The 22,493-nt window shown below is 41.0% G+C and overlaps 1 protein-coding gene across 5 annotated transcripts in view; it reads left to right on the top strand.

Annotated features, from left to right (window-relative positions):
• cadpsa (Ca2+-dependent activator protein for secretion a) overlaps positions 1 to 22,493 on the top strand; it is a 206,380-nt gene that overhangs the window by 68,680 nt on the left and 115,207 nt on the right. For all 5 annotated transcript variants that reach the window (XM_068712610.1, XM_068712609.1, XM_068712608.1 and 2 more), the window contains exons 7-8: positions 12,463 to 12,574; positions 12,658 to 12,797. In XM_068712610.1, the coding sequence (XP_068568711.1) occupies positions 12,463 to 12,574; positions 12,658 to 12,797 (252 nt within the window). The remainder of the gene's footprint in view (positions 1 to 12,462; positions 12,575 to 12,657; positions 12,798 to 22,493) is intronic.

Below are 22,493 nucleotides of genomic sequence, written 5' to 3'. Positions count from 1 at the left end.
TCTTGGTCTTCCTCGTCCTCTTCCTCTACCTCTACCTCCTCGTCCACCACCTCGAACTCAAACTCTTCCTCTGTCTCTTAGATTGTCTCTTTCCATTCTTGCATCCATCCAACACACCTGTGCCACCAGTGCACCCTGACCTGGCTTATATTCAATTGGTTTAATCACATCATTGGAAACAAGTGTGAACAATTTTGAGGTGTTGTGTTTTATCAATGACAACTGTATTGTAATTGTGGTTATTGTTTGCAGCATGTGTTTACCCTTTTGGAACACAAGTGCACATACAGTGCCTTATGTTTTTAGAGAATGAGATTGTGTTTAGAGTTTAGCCAAAAGAGTGCCTCATTTGTAAAATGAGTTTAGGTCACTGAAAATTTAGTTCAGAGAATGTGATTTAGTGTCTTAGCAATTGAGAAAAACTGTAAACTGGGCCTAGTGCCAAACATTCCTTGTTATTGTGCATTCAATACTAAGCTATTCAAATAATACACAGGTTCATATATTCATGTTTTTATTTTAAACATGTGCAAGGTACAGTGAGTAGGGTGGCCGTGCCACTGCCATTTAGAAACATACCTTGTATGATAATCATGCATACAAGCTATTCAAATTGACGTTTTTATTTTAAACATAAAGGTGGAAACAAAAATGAGTGATGGCCTATTAGTGCCACTGCCATGCATAAACATACCTGTTATTTTGCATACAATACTGAACTATTAACATAATGGACAGATTCATGTTTGGGGGAAAAAAAAAAAAAATAGTCTAATCAACCAAAAATTGTCTAATCAACCAAAAATTGCGCGGACCCCTGCAGTACCTCCGCGGACCCCCTGTTGAAGACCTCTGCTTTATGCAGTGTGCTGTGCATGTAGGACAGGTGTGAAAGGCATTCTATGGTGTTCCATGCCCCATCTAATCATAAACAGCATTTATCCAAAACCTTATTCAACTTTACAGTCCATATAATCAGGTTGGTTCTCACTGTACATATTAACTCCCTCCACCTCTCCAGCACCCTGCTGCATTAGCATTTAGGTTTAGTGTCAGGAGATGTTTGGGTAACACTGTAGAAACACAATGCTTGTGTAAGTACATGGATACAAATATCCAAAGTATGCAACAGTGTTTGGATAGCATTTCATTTCATGATTCACAATGGTGACAAATCAGTTTGCCTCTTCATATCTTGCATGCTTATTTCCATAATTAAGCACCAATAAAAGTTACGATGCTTCGGTGTCCGCTGTAATGTCATGGGTCACATCTCGTCACCATGGTAGCCACTCATTCATTGTCTCATCACTTACACTTTCTGGTTCTCTGGATTCAGTCTTGTTTGTTACTGTTGAATAGTTCAAGTATTATTAGTACAGTAGGCGTAAGAGAGGGGAAAATGACCAACACGCAAGTGTTGGGAACAAAAAGGAGCGTGTTTGAGTTATCAGCATTTAAGAAAACTAAATTATTGACATCAATATAATTAATAATGTCAGTGAGAATATTAATGATTATTAATAATAACGGGGCACCACCCTGCGAACAGGAACCAATAACCAAACGATAAACTAAGTCTCATAATTAGTATTCACTCACAATGTCAATAGTCAAAGGACTATTCCACATTCAGAGTGAAAAGTGAAGGTGTTGAGTACGAGCACAGACCACATATCCAGCTACAATCAAAGTACATGCACAAAGTAATCACAGACAGCTGCTCTTTAAAATATAACAAAGTTTATTAAGTTCCAATAATAATGATCTAATCAACAGACGATTGGAAAGGGGGGGTATGTGTGTGTGTGTGTGTGTGTGTGTGTGTGTGTGTGTGTGTGTGTGTGCGTAGGGGGGAGGAGCGAGAGAACAGGTCAGATAACGTATGACGTAATCTGAAACGTGGCGACGTCTCTCGCCAGACCACAAGATGGCGGTAGACAATAGAGCTCTCTAGCTAGCTCTCGTGTCTGAAGCAGTTAGCTAAACCCGTAGCTACAGTTGTGGTCAAAAGTTTACATACACTTGTAAAGAACATAATGTCATGGCTCTCTTGAGTTTCCCCGTTATTTCTACAACTCTGATTTTTCTCTGATAGAGTGATTGGAACAGATACTTCTTTGTCACAAAAAACATTCATGAAGTTTGGTTCTTTCATGACTTTATTATGGGTTAACAGAAAAAGTGATCAAATCTGCTGGGTCAAAGATATACATACAGCAGTGCTAATATTTGGTTACATGTCCCTTGGCCATTTTCACTTCAATTAGGCGCTTTTGGTAGCCATCCACAAGCTTCTGGCAAGCTTCTCGTTGAATCTTTGACCACTCCTCTTGACAGAATTGGTGCAGTTCAGTTAAAGTTGATGGCTTTCTGACATGGACTTGTTTCTTCAGCATTGTCCACATGTTCTCAATGGGATTTAAGTCAGGACTTTGGGAAGGCCATTCTAAAACCCTAATTCTAGCCTGATTTAGCTATTCCATTACCACTTTTGATGTGTGTTTGGGGTCATTGTCCTGTAGGGAACACCCAACTGCGCCCAAGACCCAACCTTCGGGCTGATGATTTTAGGTTATCTTGAAGAATTTGAAGGTAATCCTCCTTCTTCATTATCCCCCTTCTTCATTATCCCATTTACTCTCTGTAAAGCACCAGTTCCATTGGCAGCAAAACAGCCCCACAGCATAATACTACCACCACCGTGCTTGACGGTAGGCATGGTGTTCTTGGGGTTAAAGGCCTCAGCTTTTCTCCTCCAAACATATTGCTGGGCATTGTGGCCAAACAGCTCGATTTTTGTTTCGTCTGACCACAGAACTTTCCTCCAGAAGGTCTTATCTTTGTCCATGTGATCAGCAGCAAACTTCAGTCGAGCCTTAAGGTGCCGCTTTTGGAGCAAGGGCTTCCTTCTTGCACGGCAGCCTCTCAGTCCATGGAGATGCAAAACACGCTTGACTGTGGACACTGACACCTGTGTTCCAGCAGCTTCTAATTCTTGGCAGATCTGCTTTTTGGTGGTTCTCGGTTGACTCTTCACCCTCCTGACCAATTTTCTCTCAGCAGCAGGTGATAGCTTGCGTTTTCTTCCCGATCGTGGCAGTGACAAAACAGTGCCATGCACTTTATACTTACAAACAATTGTTTGCACTGTTGCTCTTGGGACCTGCAGCTGCTTTGAAATGGCTCCAAGTGACTTTCCTGACTTGTTCAAGTCAATGATTCGCTTTTTCAGATCCATGCTGAGCTCCTTTGACTTTCCCATTGTAGCGTTTGTGGGCGTTTGTATCCAATGAGCCCTATTTAAATGGCCTCAGAGAAGTCACCAGCTGTAGTCACTCATAATCACTCACAAGAAGTTAAGAGGCCATGCTATGAAGCTCATTTCATTGACACAACTTTCTAAGTCACCAAAATTGCTAATTCATGTTGCTGTATGTATATTTTTGACCCAGCAGATTTTGTCACTTTTTCTGTTAACCCATAATAAAGTCATGAAAGAACCAAACTTCATGAATGTTTTTTGTGACAAAGAAGTATCTGTTCCAATCACTCTATCAGAGAAAAATCAGAGTTGTAGAAATAACTGGAAACTCAAGAGAGCCATAACATTATGTTCTTTACAAGTGTATGTAAACTTTTGACCACAACTGTACATTAGCTTAAAGCTATATGTGTGTGTGGGTTCATAAAAGAAGAGAGAAAGCAAACAAAACAAAATAAATCCTTCAAAAACAAAGATTAAGCTCCTCCCCGCCGCGTAACTTCTACACAATATTAAACGATCTCGATCGTTAATCTCTGTGATTATTGAGCATACACCACGTTATAGAAATGACAGTACTTTAAGCAACACGAAACAAGATAATGAAACACAATATCTAACTCTAAAATTTTGCCGATTCAGCCCTCGCAATACATTTGACCTAGATGTATGAAATTTGGTAGGCACATGTATCACAGAGAGACTTAAAAAAAAGTATCTGGGACCATGCTCTAAACTTAACAGGAAGTCGGCCATTTTGATTTTTGTGTGAATTTTCCCTTGATTTCTAGTCGCTATACTGTAACGAACTCCTCCTAGGGACTTTGTCGGATCCACTTCAAATTTGGTCAGTACAGTCTCAAGACCTTTGTGATTAAAAGTTATGAAAAGCTTTACGTTTGACGGAATGGCTTAGCCGTAGCGGGCGGCTACTTTACGTGATTCCCCACCAAAGAAGCTGATGTAACTCAGCCGGACTTGTTCCAAACAGTCCCAAACTTCACATGGTTGATAACACTCATGGCCTGAGGATGTCTACAAGCTAATTTTCACTAATACTCACAGCGCCACCTGCTGGCCAAAGTAATTCTGCGTTTTTTGACAACCGGCATCCGATTTACATGACTTTTACACAATGTGGTTTCAGGTTCATGTAGAGCAACATAATGCATGTTTGCGGGTCTTCTGTAGTGCCACAAAGCAGATACAGGAAGCGGTGGACTATTTGCATAGCATCATTTCCTTCGTCACGCGGTCCAAGCAGAAAAGAAGCATTGGACTCGTAGGCGCGTTGTTTGACTGTCGCAGACGTCTCGGCCACGTAAGTTGGAGTCCCGCCAGCACCCCCGATGTGAGGGAGGATGCGAGGGCCCGTTCATCGCTGCTCGCAGCTTTAATTAGGGCCTGAGCACAACAAAGTCGGGTTGAAGGCCCTATTGAAATTCAAAGAATTATTAGGGCCTGAGCACGACAAAGTCGGGTCGAAGGCCCTATTGAAATTCAAAGAATTATTAGGGCCCGAGCCACCGACAACGTCGGGCCAGCGAAGGCCCTATTGAGATTGTAAGGGTTATTATTATTCTTATTATTAGGGCCCGAGCAACCGACAACGTCGGGCCAGCGAAGGCCCTATTGAAATTGTAAGGGGTATTATTATTAGGGCCCGAGCAACCGACAACGTCGGGCCGCGAAGGCCCTATTGAAATTCTATGGGGTATTATTATTAGGGCCCGAGCCACCGACAACGTCGGGCCAGCGAAGGCCCTATTGAAATTGTAAGGATTATTAGGGCCCGAGCAACCGACAACGTCGGGCCAGCGAAGGCCCTTAATTGTATGGGGTATTATTAGGGCCCGAGCCACCGTCAACGTCGGGCCAGCGAAGGCCCTATTGAAATTGTATGGGGTATTATTAGGGCCCGAGCCACCGTCAACGTCGGGCCAGCGAAGGCCCTATTGAAATTGTATGGGGTATTATTAGGGCCCGAGCCACCGTCAACGTCGGGCCAGCGAAGGCCCTATTGAAATTGTATGGGGTATTATTAGGGCCCGAGCAACCAACAACGTCGGGCCAACGAAGGCCCTATTGAAATTCTATCGGGTATTATTATTTGGGCCCGAGCACCGACGTAGTCGGTAGCGTAGGACCTATTGTTCTTCTAATGTTTATTATTAGGGCCCGAGCACCGACGTAGTCGGTAGTGTAGGACCTATTGTTCTTCTAATGTTTATTATTAGGGCCCGAGCACCGACGTAGTCGGTAGCGTAGGACCTATTGTTCTTCTAATGTTTATTAGGGCCTGAGCACCGACGTAGTCGGAGCGGAGGACCTATTGTTCTTCTAATGTTTATTATTAGGGCCCGAGCACCGACGTAGTCGGAGCGGAGGACCTATTGTTCTTCTAATGTTTATTATTATTAGGGCCTGAGCACCGGCGTAGTCGGAGCGGAGGACCTATTGTTCTTCTAATGTTTATTATTATTAGGGCCCGAGCACCGACGTAGTCGGAGCAGAGGACCTATTGTTCTTCTAATGTTTATTATTAGGGCCCGATTGCATGTGTTCTCTAGCGCCATATAGTGGATACAGGAACTAGTAGAACATTGGTGTAGCCCTTGTTAAAAAATAATTCAGACATCAGGATATAAATCGTTTTCTAAAACCAAGTTAAAACTGTACAAGTATGGGTCAAAATAGATATGGGTGGATAAAATGTATTTCAATAAGAGACTCATAAGCTTTACAGTTCAAAAGTTGCAATTCATGCAAATGAGCATAGTTTCTTTGATAAGTACATGCTTCAGAACGTGTGTTCTCCCTAACAGCCTAACTTGTGTAGCAGTATGATATGTCAATCTTTGTTTTGACTTTGTTTAATTGGCTTGTCCTGAAACTAACAGCCAATCCAAGCCCATTCTCATGTAGAGGGGTGGGGCTTAGTCGTATGCGGCCAGGTTCAGTGTGTTGGAGAAATGGAGAAGCAAATTATCACCATCAAGTGAATAGTGACTATTGTGAGAGTGCAATAATGTTCATAACTTAATGGCTGACGACCAGTTATCCTATGGTTTGGACTGTTGTGATGTACAAGAGGTAAATACGAGTTTGTGAATTGTTTTCTATACTGTGACTAAATGTTATAGTGTAAAACAAGTTGTGTTACTAATCGCGATTAGCCGTTAGCATTAGCATAATAATCGTTAGCTTTGCTTTCCTACTGTTAGCTGTGCTTTCATACTGTTAGCTGTGCATTTGAAACCAGTTGTTAAGCCCCAGCCTATTTCTAGGCCTCAGCTCGAAAATAGCATACCCATACTACAATGAGTGTAGCGTTGCAACTGTAAGGGCTATTTTAATACTTTTGGTAATAAAATAACCCTAACACTTGTGAGATGTGTTTATATGTGTAAATATCAGTATATATGTTACTGGTTAAGAGTAAATTAAGATGGCACACAGCACAAATTGAAAATTCTAACTTTCGCCTGAAAAAAAAAGCAATTTCAGGATATTTGTTTTTAGAAATCATGTAGATCCAAGCTTTCAAGCTGTCCCAGATCATAGAACTATATGTTGAGGGTCTCTGTTCACATTTTTACTTAGATAAAGTGAAGCATTCATAAGCTAGAGAGGATACAGTACAGAAATTTCAGGCGAGGATTCCAATATTTACACATTTACACATGTTGCACAATGTGTGTTATTTTAACTTTATCATGTACCAAACTATATATTTCACTTGTATATATCACTAATGGTGTTCAATACATCTAAATAGAGCAGTTTGGGCTTTACTTGAAGGCCCTAAGCCCTTTCTAAGTCTCTGCGTTCATTCAACTTTTTTCAGATCCAGCCCTCTGTTCAGGGCTGTAACTCAGCCCCCCCCCCCCCTTTTCTCTGATTTTCGCCATTGAGCCCTCCTTCGAACTGTATAAGCCAATAGAATTGCAGGGAATTGAAAGTTAGATGATTGACAGCACTATTAGCCAATCAGAATCCAAAACGTCCCATCTGACGTCAGATCTGAAATCCAATTTGCTGAGACTACATCCCTCCCCAGAAGCCGAGCAGTGTCGGAGAGACACGACTCGAACGGATTCACACGGAGCACAGCTGGACATACAGAGACGTGGAAGTACGGAAATATTTAATTTTTTCGCTGAGATTCGACCAAAAGTGAGTAAAATTTTCCATAAAGCTGTGTGACTTTTTTGTGCTTGATGCTGAATATCTCTGCAATGGTTTACCGGGGAGAGAAAGAAATGGAGGATATCTCCGTAATCTGCGTCAAGCGGACATGCTTTTTCATGCAGCATTTTCGTAGCTAGCACATAGCTAACGGTCAGTAGCAGCTGTTTTCTCTGGTCAGGTCCAGTCATATTGAGTTATGATTTATGATATTTTGTTATTTGTTTGCTTGGCTGATGGGAGTTGTGTCTGTCTCATGTAGAAGTAGCTTGGTTCATGTTGTTCCCAAGTTTCTGAGGTTTTTCCAGAACTACATTATATTCGTTCTTCGTGGGTTCTTTGGCAGTCACTTTGTACACTAAACTCTGTACATTTTATGTACACTTGCGTCCCAATGGGGGACCTTGGGGCTTAAGCTATTGCTAGATCACCATGAAGTAGTGTATGGACTGGTTGCTTAGATGATTTATTTGATTCAGGAGACGGACGTTGGACTGTGACTAAATGTTACAGTGTAAAACAAGTTGTGTTGCTAATCGCGATTAGCCGTTAGCATTAGCATAATAATCGTTAGCTTTGCGTTCATACTGTTAGCTGTGCATTTGAAACCAGTTGTTAAGCCCAACGGACCCGAATCGGGTCCGCTGTAGCATTTACCGTTGAAAAAAGTCAATTTATGCATGTGTACAATTTATGAATATGAATATTTTATATCCCAAATTTTTTTTTAAAATCTGGGTAAAACAAACAATCTAAGACATTTTTACAAGCTCAAAACACCCACCATTCTACACAACTATTGTACGCAAATAAAAGATTTATCACAAAATCACGTATTTCTAGCCATAACTCGCTCTTCTTCGAGTTAGCATAACAAAGCTAACGGTTAGCATAGACAACCGAGATAGCAAAAAGCACGAGCATTCGACTCCAGAACTACCATCAGATTGTCTCTCCGGTAAACCCTCACAAGGCTGTGAGCAAACAAACACCAGAAACACAATGCGTAATATCCTTCAAAATCATCCAAAACTCCTTACCTTTTCGTTGTTCTGCTGTAAATCTCCGCTTAATTCCATCAACAATATTTCTACATATTTCCGGTGTGTCTCTGAAATATCCCAGTGTAGAAACAAGGGTCTGTCTAGCAAGGCGCCGTGGGGGGATGGGATTGATTTCTGGCGATCTTTTGCGCAAGTTTCAGGTGACGCGCCACGGTTTTACTCCTTACTGGCTAACGCTTCTGTCAAACGCTTCTGGTTTGTTAGATTCTGTGGACTCAGACGCTTCTAAGGAGGGTCCATTGACTGAAATCGACCAACCATAGGCTGAGCAAGGAGACCTGGACTGGAAGCCAGACGAGAAAATCCCATGGATGACAGACATAAACAGGCTCAGAGAGGATCAAGGCTCTCTAAATGATGATGTTATAGTATAAAACAAGTTGTGTTGCTAATCGCGATTAAGAGTTAGCATTAGCATAATAATCATTAGCTTTGGTTTCATACTGTTAGCTGTGCTTTCATACTGTTAGCTGTGCATTTGAAACCAGTTGTTAAGACAAGCTATTGCTAGATCACCATGAAGTAGTGTATGGACTTGTTGCTTAGATGATTTATTTGATTCAGGAAACGTTTGACTGTAAGAGAGAATCGGGAAAGCTCTTTTGGATAGATTTTTTTGTAACTTGGGATACTCAAAAACTCATGGAATTTTGTACATATGTCATAGGTGATGCAAATACAGATTTCATGTGGACTTTTGGCTTGGCCGTTATAAATTGCCTTGATAGCGCCCCCTGCAAATTTTCAACAAAGCTGCCCCAGCCCCATGTATGAAATTTAGTAGGCACATGTACCACATGTACCACAAAAAAAAGTCTCTTGAGACTATGCTGTAAACCATACTGGAAGTCTTCAATTTTGATCTTTGTGTGAATTTTCCATTAATTTTTGACCATTTCTAGGTGCTATACTTTAACGAACTCCTCCTAGGGACTTTGTCAGATCCACTTCAAATATGGTCATTACAATCTAAAGACCTTTGCAATTAAAAGTTACTTTTAATCGCAGTACCTTAGACCTAGATGTATGAAATTTGGTCGGAATATGTATCACATGTGGACTTAAATAAAAGTTTCTTGGGGCCATGCCCTAAACCCAACCGGAAGTCAGACATTTTGAATTTCGTATGAATTTCTAGTGTCTTTTTTGACATTTCCAGACACTCTACTTTAACAAACTCCTCCTAGGGAATTAATCAGATCGACTTCAAATTTGGTCAATACAGTCTGAAGACCCTTGCTACATTACATTACATTATGGTCATTTAGCAGACGCTTTTATCCAAAGCGACTTACAATAAGTGCATCAACATTGGTAATCAAAAGAACTACTAGTCACCAGAAGTCATAAGTACATTTCCTTTTCCAAACAAGCATCTAAGAGCATGAAGCAGAGCATAACTCAGAGCCAAAGTACAGTGCAGAAACAAGAAAAACAGTTAGTGCTATAAGTAATACGAATACAATAAGTGCAACAAGCTAGTATGAAAACAATAAGTGCTAAGTGGAAGGCTCAGAGTAGCACTTCCTGAAGAGGTGGGTTTTCAGCCTGCGCCGAAAGATGGGCAGCGACTCCGCTGTCCTGACGTCAGTGGGAAGTTCATTCCACCACTGTGGGGCCAGGACAGAAAACAGCCGTGACCGGGTCGATCGGCCACCAGGACCTCTGAGCGACGGGGCAACCAATCGCCCCGAGGCAGCAGAGCGAAGTGGTCGGGCGGGGGTGTAAGGCTTGACCATGGCCTGGAGATAGGAAGGAGCTGTTCCTTTCACTGCCCTGTAGGCTAGCACCAGAGTCTTAAACTGGATGCGAGCTCTTACAGGTAGCCAGTGTAGAGAACGGAGAAAGGAAGTTGTGTGGGATGAAAAGTTACTCAAAGATTGTTATTTCGTGAAAGGCCGTTGCCGTGGCGATGCATTCTTCGCCATGAAAAACAAAGGTGTTAGACCTAGATGTATGAAATTTGGTAGGCACATGTATCACATATAGACTTAAAGAAAAGTCTCTTGGGACCATACTCTAAAATCAACCGGAAGTCGGCCATTTTCATTTATGTGTGAATTTTCCCTTGATTTCTATTCGCTATACTTTAACGAACTCCTCCTAGGGACTTTGTCAGATCCACTTCAAATATAGTCATTACAATCTAAAGACCTTTGTGATTAAAAGTTGCTCAAAGCTTTACGTTTGATGGAATGGCGTAGCCGCGGCGTGGCGGCCATTTTACGTGATTCGCCATTAAACAACAAGCTGATGTAACTCCACTAGACTTGCTTAAATCTGTCCCAAACTTGCCATGCTTGATAATAGTCATTGCCTGAGGATGTCTACAAGCCAATTTTCACTCAGAGTCATAGCGCCACCTACAGGCAACAGGAAGTCAGCGTTATGTGACAGATGGAATCTGATTTACATGAAATTTACATGATGTGGTCTGCACTTAATGTAGAGCAACATAATGCATGTTTGCACGTGTTCTCTAGTGCCACATTGTGGGTACAGGAACTGGTATAATATTTGCACTACATAATTTCCAGCATCGCAGAGTCCAGCGGGAGAAATATGTTAACCTCCGGGACGCTTTGTCCGATGGTCAAAGACATTCGCGGCCGTGTCTGATGGCGCCCCGCCAGTACTTCCAAGACGTGGGAAGGTGCGAGGGCCCGTCCATCGCTGCTTGCAGCTTTAAATAAATTGAATTTACCTAAACTAACATTAGTTCTGCGATGAAATACTAAAAAATATATACAATCTAAATCCCTTTAACCTTATAAGCTTTAAGTTGGACCTCAAAAAAGTATGTCATAATATTCTACAACAAAAATTAATATTTTTTTAATAGTACAAATCTCATGTCATTACATGAAAATTGTCCTTATGGGTCACTATATATAATCAGCAGACACAGCGCTGTGTACTGTTTGTCTCATTATAAGTCCCTGTAGGAATATTAAAGGAATATTGCAGGGTATTGTCTAATTCACTTGTAGCTACTGTAAATGTTAATCTGTTACTATCAATCCCTGCAGGAACATTACAGGAACATTTTGTTCAGTCACAGTAACACAGGTTTAAGAGGTTACAGTATCTTCTCATTTCACGTGAGTGGCAACATGATGATAATAATAATGTCAGCTAATTACAAATGATTACCACATTAGAGTCTGTAATGTACTAGGAAAGACAGTGTGTGATTTGATCTCATATTCACTACTAGACAGTTTGGGTTATGTCAGTTATCAGATAACAAGGCTTGTGATGTTGAGATATTATTGAGCATTTTTTTCCCTCTGCAGCAGAATGATAATGTGTGGACACAGACCTGACACAGCGCTGTGGAGATCACTCTAGCCAAGCGAGAATAGGGTCAAGCTGTTACACCTATTCAGGCTCTTTCAGATTAGAACTATTGGAGAAATATCAAACTGACATTGTTTTGATTAAATGTGGGAGATATGCAGAAAGTGTATTGGGTCAAATATCCACAAGGATATTTGCAAACATATGGGTGATAAAACACAGGGCTCTGTATTTAGCTTAGCTGCAGTTTAGTCTAAACCCAGTTACTCTATCCTATAGAACAGCCATTTAGAAGAGATACACGTTCGATAACTCATAACTTTGTTTTATGCATGAATAAATGAAAATGTTTAAAATGAGACCAAATACATTTGGGAAAAAAAGAGTTCAGAAGTTAACAGATTCTCTTATTTAATTTCCTCTCTCACCAGTAAAACAAACTTTCATATTAGATTCATTTTCATAAGTAGACTACAATTATCAGTACAATATGACCATTCAGTGGCTCGAAGATGTACTGTAGATAGAAATGCAAATTTACATTTACATCATGATTGCTAACATGGTACTTGCTGTCTTGTGTTTATCCCTGTGTGTGTGTGTGTGTGTGTGTGTGTGTGTGTGTGTGTGTGTGTGTGTGTGTAGTTGGGGTACCCAGGGTGACTTCACCACCACCCAGCCGCTCCCTGCTGTGAAAGTGAAGCTGTTCACTGAGAGCACAGGAGTGTTAGCTCTGGAAGATAAGGAGCTAGGGAAGGTAGGAGACAACCGACGTGCTACACTGGTATTCTAAATTTTGCATAGCGTGCACATACATTGTTATTATGTGACTGTTCCCAGGTTGTGCTCCACCCGACTCCCAACAGTCCCAAGCAGTCTGAGCTCCACAAGATGACGGTGTCCAAAGGCTGTCCAGACAATGACCTCAGGATCAAACTGGCCATTCGCATGGACAAGCCACAGAACATGAAGCATTGTGGGTAAGTGACGGTGAGATTCTGCATGCTTGTAGCAGCAGTGACTCTGAGATGAGATGCTGATTCTGATTTCTCAGATTGTCAGTTGTTGTGTCATCATGGCTCAGTACACTGCTCTCAGCTGGATAAACTATTTGAAGCAGGTTTTTAGCAAAACAGGGATGGAGCTCAAACGGTCTCAGAGACATCTGGTAAAGCTGCTCTTTTACAACCATTTGAGATCATCTATTTTACTGTAGCAAGACTACAACATTCAGGGATTATCATGCCATGCATTAAAATATAATACTTCTCTTGTTTGGATGAAGCTGGTGTGTGCTGATAAGAAGAGACAGAGAGAGAAGAGAGATGTGAGGACTGAGCCAAAAATATTTCATCAGACTGATACAGCTTGGTGTTGTATCAAAACGCATTTCTTCAGAGGCAAGTTGGACGGTAAAGAAAAATGGAAAATTTGCCTCCTTTTATGTGGATGTCCTATCTGTGCTGATGGTAAATGTAGTCCACTGAAGAAATAGATTGCTTCTACGTTTACCAAGAACATGTACATGTAGCACTTGTGCTACATGTACATGTTCTTGTGCTACATGTACCAGGATGCATTACTTGAGCTGTGAGTTTGGTACGTTACACAAGCTCTCTTTTTGTCTGATAAATAAACAACATAAACTCACAAAATGTCAATGAAGGAAATATTCCAACAGCTAAACAGAAAAAATACACCTTCTGAATTCAAGTTTCTCTTTCAAACCAAATCGGCTTAACTGCCTTGGTAGCTCATCGTAAAACACACGCCATTCTAACCGGACAGAGACAAAATAAAACATAGCCACCTCATCTTAGTTAGTCTTTCCACAGTTACAGCAGTCAACAACTCTGGTTTGGTCCAAATAAAAACTTAATTCACAGAGCGAGATGTTAATATATGCTGGCTCTACAGCATTGCCAAAAACTGCAGGTGTTGTTATATGCCTTACTTAGGGGTCAAGAGGCTCACGTGAGGACAGATCCAACAGAAACAAGTGTTCCATAAGACATCGATGCCTTTATCTTGAGGTATGTTAGACACAGGCTTTAAACACAAAGTGTCGTATTTGCTATGCACTACACTATGACTATCTATTTTTATATGTGCACTATGTTTTACTGCCAGTGCTTTGCCCAAAAGATAATGTTTTGCTTCCCTCTTGTGGTTTTCAGTTGTTAATTCAATTCAATTCAATTCAATTTATTTTGTATAGCCCAAAATCACAAATAGGGCTTTACAATCTGTACACATACGGCATCCTCTGTCCCAGGACCCTCACATTGGAACAGGAAAAACTCCCCCAAAAACCCCTTTAACGGTGAAAAAATAGGAAGAGACCTTAGGGAGAGCAACAGAGGAGGGATCCCTCTATCAGGATGGGCAGAAGTGTGATACATGTCATGTGTACAGAACAACATAACAGAGTTACAACACATTCAATGCATATGACAGAAATTATTCATATAATGAGAGTAGTAAGTGTAATAATGATGGAACAATTATGACTACTAGTAATAACAGCAGCAGTCGATATGGTAGAATAATAATAATAAATTAAAGCTGCAAGCAGCGATGTACGGGCCCTCGCATCTTCCCGCGTCTCGGGGGTACTGACAGGACGCCGGCAGGCGCGGCCGCGAATGTCTTTGACCATCGGACTCCGTGTCCCAGAGTTTAACGTATTTTTTGCGCTGGACTCTGCGATGCTGGAATTTATGTAGTGCAAATATTCTACCAGTTCCTGTATCCACTATGTGGCGCTAGAGAACATACGCAAACATGCATTATTTTGCTCTACATCAAGTGCAGACCACATCATGTAAATGTCATGTAAATCAGATTACGTCTGTCACATATCGCTGACTTCCTGTTGCCAGTAGATGGTGCTACCACTGAGTGAAAATTGGCTTGTAGACATCCTCAGGCATTGACTGTTATCAAGTATGGCAAGTTTGGGACAGATTCCATCAAACGTAAAGCTTTGAGTAACTTTAATTGCAAAGGTCTTCAGATTGTAATGACCAAATTTGAAGTGGACCTGACAAAGTCCCTAAGAGGAGTTCGTTAAAGTATAGCGAATAGAAATCAAGGGAGAATTCACACAAAAATCAAAATGGCCGACTTCCGGTTGATTTTAGAGTATGGTCCCAAGAGACTTTTCTTTAAGTCTATGTGGGATACATGTGCCTACCAAATTTCATACATCTAGGTCAAACGTATTCCCGAGGGCTGCATCGGCGAAATTTTGTAGGGGGAGCTATTGAGCCGACTTGCCAATCTGAAACATTAAAATCACATTTGAAAACTACATTCATGATTTTAAATGTGTGTGCCATGTTTGGTTCTGGTTGGAGCATGTTTAGCCGCTCAAAAACACCTTCGTTTTTCATGGCGAATAATGCATTGTCACAACAACGGCCTTTCACGGAATAACAATCTTTGAGTAACTTTTCATCACAAAGGTCTTCAGACTAAACTGACCAAATTTGAAGTCGATTTGATTAATTACCTTGGAGGAGTTCATTAAAGTAGAACGCCTGGAAATGTCAAAAACGACACTAGAAATTCATACGAAATTCAAAATGGCTGACTTCCGATTGGGTTTAGGGCATGGCCCCAAGAAACTTTTATTTAAGTCCACATGTGATACATATTCCTACCAAATTTCATACATCTAGGTCTAACAAACTGCGAGGGCCGCTTTGTTGAAATGTTGTAGGGGGCACTATTGAGCCGACTTGCCACTCTAAAGCAATTAAACCATAACATGTAACTAAACTTTTGGGTTTAAATCTGTGTGCCACGTTTGCTTATGTTTCAAGCATTTTTAGCCCCTCAAAAGCACCCTCGTTTTTCACGGAGAAGACTGCGTCGCCACGGCAACGGCGTTTGACGAAACATCAAAAGCTTTGTGAACTGGCATTATGAATTTCTTACATTTGTGTGGAACTAATTTGATGTTCATCAGATTTATATACTAAGAGAAACATGCCAAAGTATAGAGACTTTAACTTCCTGTTACCATTAGGTGGCGCTATGACTATTATACAAAATTGTTCTGTAGATGTCTTCAGGACCGGAAACTCATCAAACATGGGAAATCTGGTAAAGGTATGATGATGTGGAGTCGAGTTACATCAGTTTATTTGTTCACGGCGAAGGATCGAAATTCGCAGAGCCGCCACGTCGCCACGCTTCGACAACTTCCTACAATTTTCACAATGAAGCATTATCAAGGTCTTAAGGCTTTTCTGACAAAATTTGAGAGGGATCTGATTAATCTGTGAGCAGTAGGGTGTCAAAGTACACAACCTATGACTTCCTGTTGTCACTAGGTGGCGCTATTACTATGAGTCTAAATTGTCATATAGATGTGTTTCGGGTCAGGATCTTATGACATACAAGAGATTTGGCGCAGATTAGACAATGTACGGTCGAGTTACAACAACTTCCTGTTTCATGGCGAATGATGTTTTTTTGCCGCTACGCCACGGACACATAGTTGGATAACTTTTTGATCTTTGAGTAACATTTCACTGCCAAGGTCTCAAGAGCATACTGACCAAATCTGAAGGCAATCGGGTTTAATCTCTAGGAGGAGTTCGTTAAAGTATGATGCCTTGAAACGGTCCAAAAACGTCATACAATTAAAAATGGCCGACTTCCTGTTTGGTTTAATGAACGTAATGTACGTCCCATCAAGTTCCACATACCTACCAAATTTTATACAGCTAGGTGAAACCCAATGTTGGGGCTATTCAATAGGGGGCGCTAGCGAGCCATTTTTTCATACTTAAGCATGGGACCCATAAATTATCAAATTTTCCTGCAGTTCTGGTATGCTTGCCAAATATGGGGAGTTTTGGAATATGATAAAGCCCCCAAAAAGGCGATTCATTTGAGAGAAAAAAATAAATAATAATTCCTACAGTTTCAATAGGGACCTCGCGGCCCGACGTTGTCGGTGCTCGGGCCCTAATAATAATAATAATAATTCCTACAGTTTCAATAGGGACCTCGCGGCCCGACGTTGTCGGTGCTTGGGCCCTAATAATTCATACAGTTTCAATAGGGACCTTGCGGCCGGACGTTGTCGGTGCTCGGGCCCTAATAATAATAATAAACATGAGAAGAACAATAGGTCGTCTGCTCCAACTACGTCGGTGCTCGGGCCCTAATTAGAATAACAATAGGTCCTCCGCTCCGACTACGTCGGTGCTCGGGCCCTAATAATAATAGTAATAATTCCTACAGTTTCAATAGGGACCTCGCGGCCAACGTTGTCGGTGCTCGGGCCCTAATAATAATAATAATAATAATTAAAGCTGCAAGCAGCATTGATCGGGCCCTCGCAACTACGCACACGTCGAGGATACTGGCAGGACTCTGGTTGACGCGGTCATGCATTTCTGTGACCATCATACACTGCGTGCACGAGTTAGATGATATTTCTGCGTCGACCAGCAGCGTAGCAAGATCATGTTGCCAGGCATTATGCCTCAAATGTTTTGAGTTTACTCCGATGCAATCATAAATGTAAGCCTGTTAAGATCATTAAGAAAATGAATGTGCGTGAATGTGCTTCAGTGTTTGTAACATAACAGACTTGTCAGTTTACTGGGTGCAGTGTCCTGCTGATTGTATTTGGACTCACATGAAAGTTAACAGAACAGTAGTGTAATTTGCTTTTACTTGAACACTTTAATTTGACACTGTTTTCATTTTAAGCTCTTCTGTAACTTTAGATTGTAGTGTGAAGCATTCATTGCAACATTTATTCTGATTCTCGAGTAGAAGCTCTGGACTGATCATTTATACTAATGCCCACTGACATGGTTTGAGAACCACTGTTGTTTAACTTTTGCTCTCCAAGCATCTTAGTTTGCACATATTTAGTTCAGAGGAGTCTTTTTCTCATGGTGTGTCCACAAACCCTTTTATTAAGTTCAGTGTTCGGGCCTCTGTAATTATAGAATCCTGCTTACGTCCGTGGTTGTCAGTAGGTGGCGCTATGACTATGAGTTAATATTGGCATGCAGATGTCCTAAAATCATGACAGTAATCAAGCATGTCAACTTTGGTACAGTTTTGACAAAGTACAGTTGAGTTACAACAGCTTGATGGATGATGGCGAACCATGTAAAATGGGCCGCTACACCAAGTCCATGTTTGATGAATTCTAAACTTTTAATCACAAAGGTCTTTAGATTGTTCTGACCAAATTCTAAGCTGATCTGATTAATTACCTAGGACTAGTTCGTAGTACAGCACCTGGAAATGGGAAAAATACACGAGAAATTCATACAAAATTAGAAATGGCTGACTTCCGGTTGGGTTTAGAGCATGGACCCCTAAGACTTTTTTTTAAATCCACATGTGATACATCTGCTTACCAAATGTTATACATCTAGGTGAAACGTACTGCGAGGGCTGCATCGTCGAAATATTGTAGGGGGCGCTATCGAGCCGAGTTGCCACTCTGAAGCATTAAAATCAGATCAGATAACTACATTCAGGATTTTAAATGTGTGTGACAAGTTTGATTTTGTTTTGAGTATTTTTAGCCCCTCAAAAACACCTTTGTTTTTCATGGCGAGGAATGCGTCGCCACGGCAACGGCATTTCACGAAACAACAAGCTTTGAGTAACTTTTAGTCGCAAAGGTCTTTAGATTGTTCTGACCAAATTCTAAGTTGATCTGATTAATTTCCTGGGAGGAGTTTGTTAAAGTAGAGCGCCTGGAAATTGCAAAAACGACACTAGAAATTCAGACTAAATTCAAAATGGCTGACTTCCGGTTGGGTTTAGGGCATGGCCCCAAGAGACTTTTATTTAAGTCCACATGTGATACATGTGCCTACCAAATTTTGTTAATCTATGTGAAACGTACTGCGAGGGCTGCTTCGTCGAAATTTTGTAGGGGGCGCTATTGAGCCGATTTAACACTCTGATTGAATAAAATCATATTATATAACTAAATTTTGGCCTTGTGATCTGTGTGTCAAGTTTGCTTGTGTTTCGAGCTTTTTTAACCTCCCCAAATGACCATCGTTTTTCACGGCGAAGACTGCGTTACCATGGCAACGGCGTTCGACGAAACATCAAAAGCTTGAAGAACTGGCATTATGAACTTCTTACATTTGTGTGGAACAAATTTGATGTTGATCTAATTTTCCAACTAAGAGAAACAAGCCAAAGTATAAAGACTTTAACTTACTGTTGCCAGTAGGTGGCGCTATGACTATGATTCAAAATTGGCTTGCAGATGTCTTCAGGCCTGGAGTTTAATCAAACATGTGACATCTGGTAAAGATCTGATGATGCGGAGTCGAGTTACATCAGTTTATTCGTTCATGGCGAAGGATCGAAATTCGCAGAGCCGCCACGTCGCCACGCTTCGACAACTTCCTACAATTTTCACAGTGAAGCATTATCAAGGTCTTAAGGCTTTTGTGACCAAATTTGAGAGGGATCTGATTAATCTGTGAGCAGTAGGGTGTCAAAGTACACAACCTATGACTTCCTGTTGCCACTAGGTGGCGCTATTACTATGATTTTAAATTGTCATATACATGTGTTCAGGGTCAGGATGTTATGACATATGAGAAATTTGGAGCAGATTAGGCAATGTACAGCCGAGTTACAACAACTTCCTGTTTCATGGCGAATGGTGTTTTTTTGCCGCCACGCCACGGACACATAGTTCGATAACTTTTTGATCTTTGAGTATCGTTTCACTGCCAAGGTCTCAAGAGCATACTGACCAAATCTGAAGGCAATCGGGTTTAATCTCTTGGAGGAGTTTGTTAAAGTACGGCGCCTTGAAACAGTCCAAAAACGTCATAAAATTCAAAATGGCCGACTTCCTGTTTGGTTTAGGATATACCTCCTTTTGACTTTTTTGTACGTCCCATCACGTTCCACATACCTACCAAATTTCAAACAGCTAGGTGAAACCCAAAGTTGGGGCTACTCTGTAGGGGGCGCTATCGAGCCAAAATGTCATGCCGCAGCTGGACACCCCAATAATACTGGAATTTTCACCACGATTGAATTTTGTGCCAAATTTCAAAAGATTGCCAGTATCCCAAGCACCTCCTTTTTGCGATGAAACTGGTACGATAATAATAATAATAATAATAATAATAATAATAATAATAATAATTAAAGCTGCAAGCAGCATTGATCGGGCCCTCGCAACGTCACACACGTCGAGGGTACTGGCAGGACTCTGGTTGATGCGGCAATGTATTTCTGTGACCATCATACACTGCATGCACAAGTTAGATGATATTTCCTGCGTCGACCAGCAGCATAGCAAGACCATGTTGCCAGGTCTTAAGCCTCAAATGTTTTGAGTGTACCTCCGATACAATTATAAATGTAAGCCTGTTAAGATCATTAAGAAAATGAACGTGTGAATGTGCTTCAGTATTTGTAACATAACAGACTGTCAGGTTACTGGGATGGAGTTCAACTCCCTGCAGTGTCCTACTGATTGTATTTGGGCTTACATGAAAGTTAACAGAACAGCAGTGTCATTTGTTTTTACTTGAACACTTTAATTTGACACTGTTTTCATTTTAAGCTCTTCTGTAACTTTAGATTGTAGTGTGAAGCATTCATTGTAACATTTAACCTGATTCTCATGTAGAAGCTCTGGACAGATCATTTATACTAATGCCCACTGACATGGTTTGAAAAACACTGTTGATTAACTTTTGTTCTCCAAGCATCTTAGTTTGCACATATTTAGATCAGAGAAGTCTTTTTCTCATGGTGTGCCCACAAACCCTGTTTGGGCCGCTGTTATGATAGAATTCTGTTTACGTCCGTGGTTGCCAGTAGGTGGCGCTATGACTATGAGTTAATATTGGCATGCAGAAGTCCTAAAATCACGACAGCAATCAAGCATGTCAAGTTTGGGGCAGTTTTGACAAAGTAAGGTTGAGTTACAAAAGCTTGATGGATGATGGCGAATCATGTAAAATTGCCGCGACACCAAGTCCATGTTATCCGATGAAACATCAAGCTTTTAGTAACTTTGAATCGTTAAGGTCTTTAGGTTGTTCTGACCAAATTCTAAGCTGATCGGATTATTTCCCTAGGAGGAGTTCGTAGTGCAGCACCTGGAAAAGGAAATAAAACCACAAGAAATTCATACAAAATTCAAATTGGCTGACTTCCGGTTGGGTTTAGAGCATAGACCCCTAAGACTTTTTTTTAAGTCTACATGTGATACACCTGCTTACTTAATTTCATACATCTAGGTGAAACGTACTGCGAGGGCTGCATCGTCGAAATATTGTAGGGGGCGCTATCGAGCCGAGTTGCCACTCTGAAGCATTAAAATCACATCAGATAACTACATTCAGGATTTTAAATGTGTGTGACAAGTTTGATTTTGTTTTGAGTATGTTTAGCCCCTCAAAAACACCTTTGTTTTTCATGGCGAGGAATGCATCGCCACGGCAACGGCATTTCACGAAACAACAAGCTTTGAGTAACTTTTAATCACAAAGGTCTTTAGATTGTTCTGACCAAATTCTAACTTGATCTGATTAGTTCCCTGGGAGGAGTTCGTTAAAGTAGAGCGCCTGGAAATTGAAAAAACAACACTAGAAATTCAGACTAAATTCAAAATGGCTGACTTCCGGTTGGGTTTAGGGCATGGCCCCATGAGACTTTTATTTAAGTCCACATGTGATACATGTGCCTACCAAATTTTGTTAATCTATGTGAAACGTACTGCGAGGGCTGCTTCATCGAAATTTTGTAGGGGGCGCTATTGAGCCGATTTAACACTCTGATTGAATAAAATCATATTATAGAACTACATTTTGGCCTTGTGATCTGTGTGTCAAGTTTGCTTGTGTTTCGAGCTTTTTTAACCTCTCCAAATGACCATCGTTTTTCACGGCGAAGACTGCGTTACCACGGCAACGGCGTTCGACGAAACATCAAAAGCTTAGAGAACTGGCATTATGAACTTCTTACATTTGTGTGGAACAAATTTGATGTTGATCTGATTTTCCAACTAAGAGAAACAAGCCAAAGTATAAAGACTTTAACTTACTGTTGCCAGTAGGTGGCGCTATGACTATGATTCAAAATTGGCTTGCAGATGTCTTCAGGCCTGGAGTTTAATCAAACATGTGAAATCTGGTAAAGATCTGATGATGCGGAGTCGAGTTACATCAGTTTATTCGTTCATGGCGAAGGATCAAAATTCGCAGAGCCGCCACGTCGCCACGCTTCGACAACTTCCTACAATTTTCACAATGAAGCATTATCATGGTCTTAAGGCTTTTGTGACAAAATTTGAGAAGGATCTGATTAATCTGTGAGCAGTAGGGTGTCAAAGTACACAACCTATGACTTCCTGTTGCCACTAGGTGGCGCTATTACTATGATTCAAAATTGTCATATACATGTGTTCAGGGTCAGGATGTTATGACATATGAGAAATTTGGAGCAGATTAGGCAATGTACAGCCGAGTTACAACAACTTCCTGTTTCATGGCGAATGGTGTTTTTTTGCCGCCACGCCACGGACACATAGTTTGATAACTTTTTGATCTTTGAGTATCATTTCACTGCCAAGGTCTCAAGAGCATACTGACCAAATCTGAAGGCAATCGGGTTTAATCTCTAGGAGGAGTTCGTTAAAG

This window comes from Cebidichthys violaceus, unplaced genomic scaffold, assembly GCF_023349555.1.
Source record: "Cebidichthys violaceus isolate CVI_PGR_0920_01 unplaced genomic scaffold, fCebVio1.0.p SCAF_17, whole genome shotgun sequence".
Classification (NCBI taxonomy): domain Eukaryota; kingdom Metazoa; phylum Chordata; class Actinopteri; order Perciformes; family Stichaeidae; genus Cebidichthys; species Cebidichthys violaceus.
Note: the sequence above shows the minus strand (reverse complement) of the source record. Positions and strands in the feature narration are given on the sequence as shown.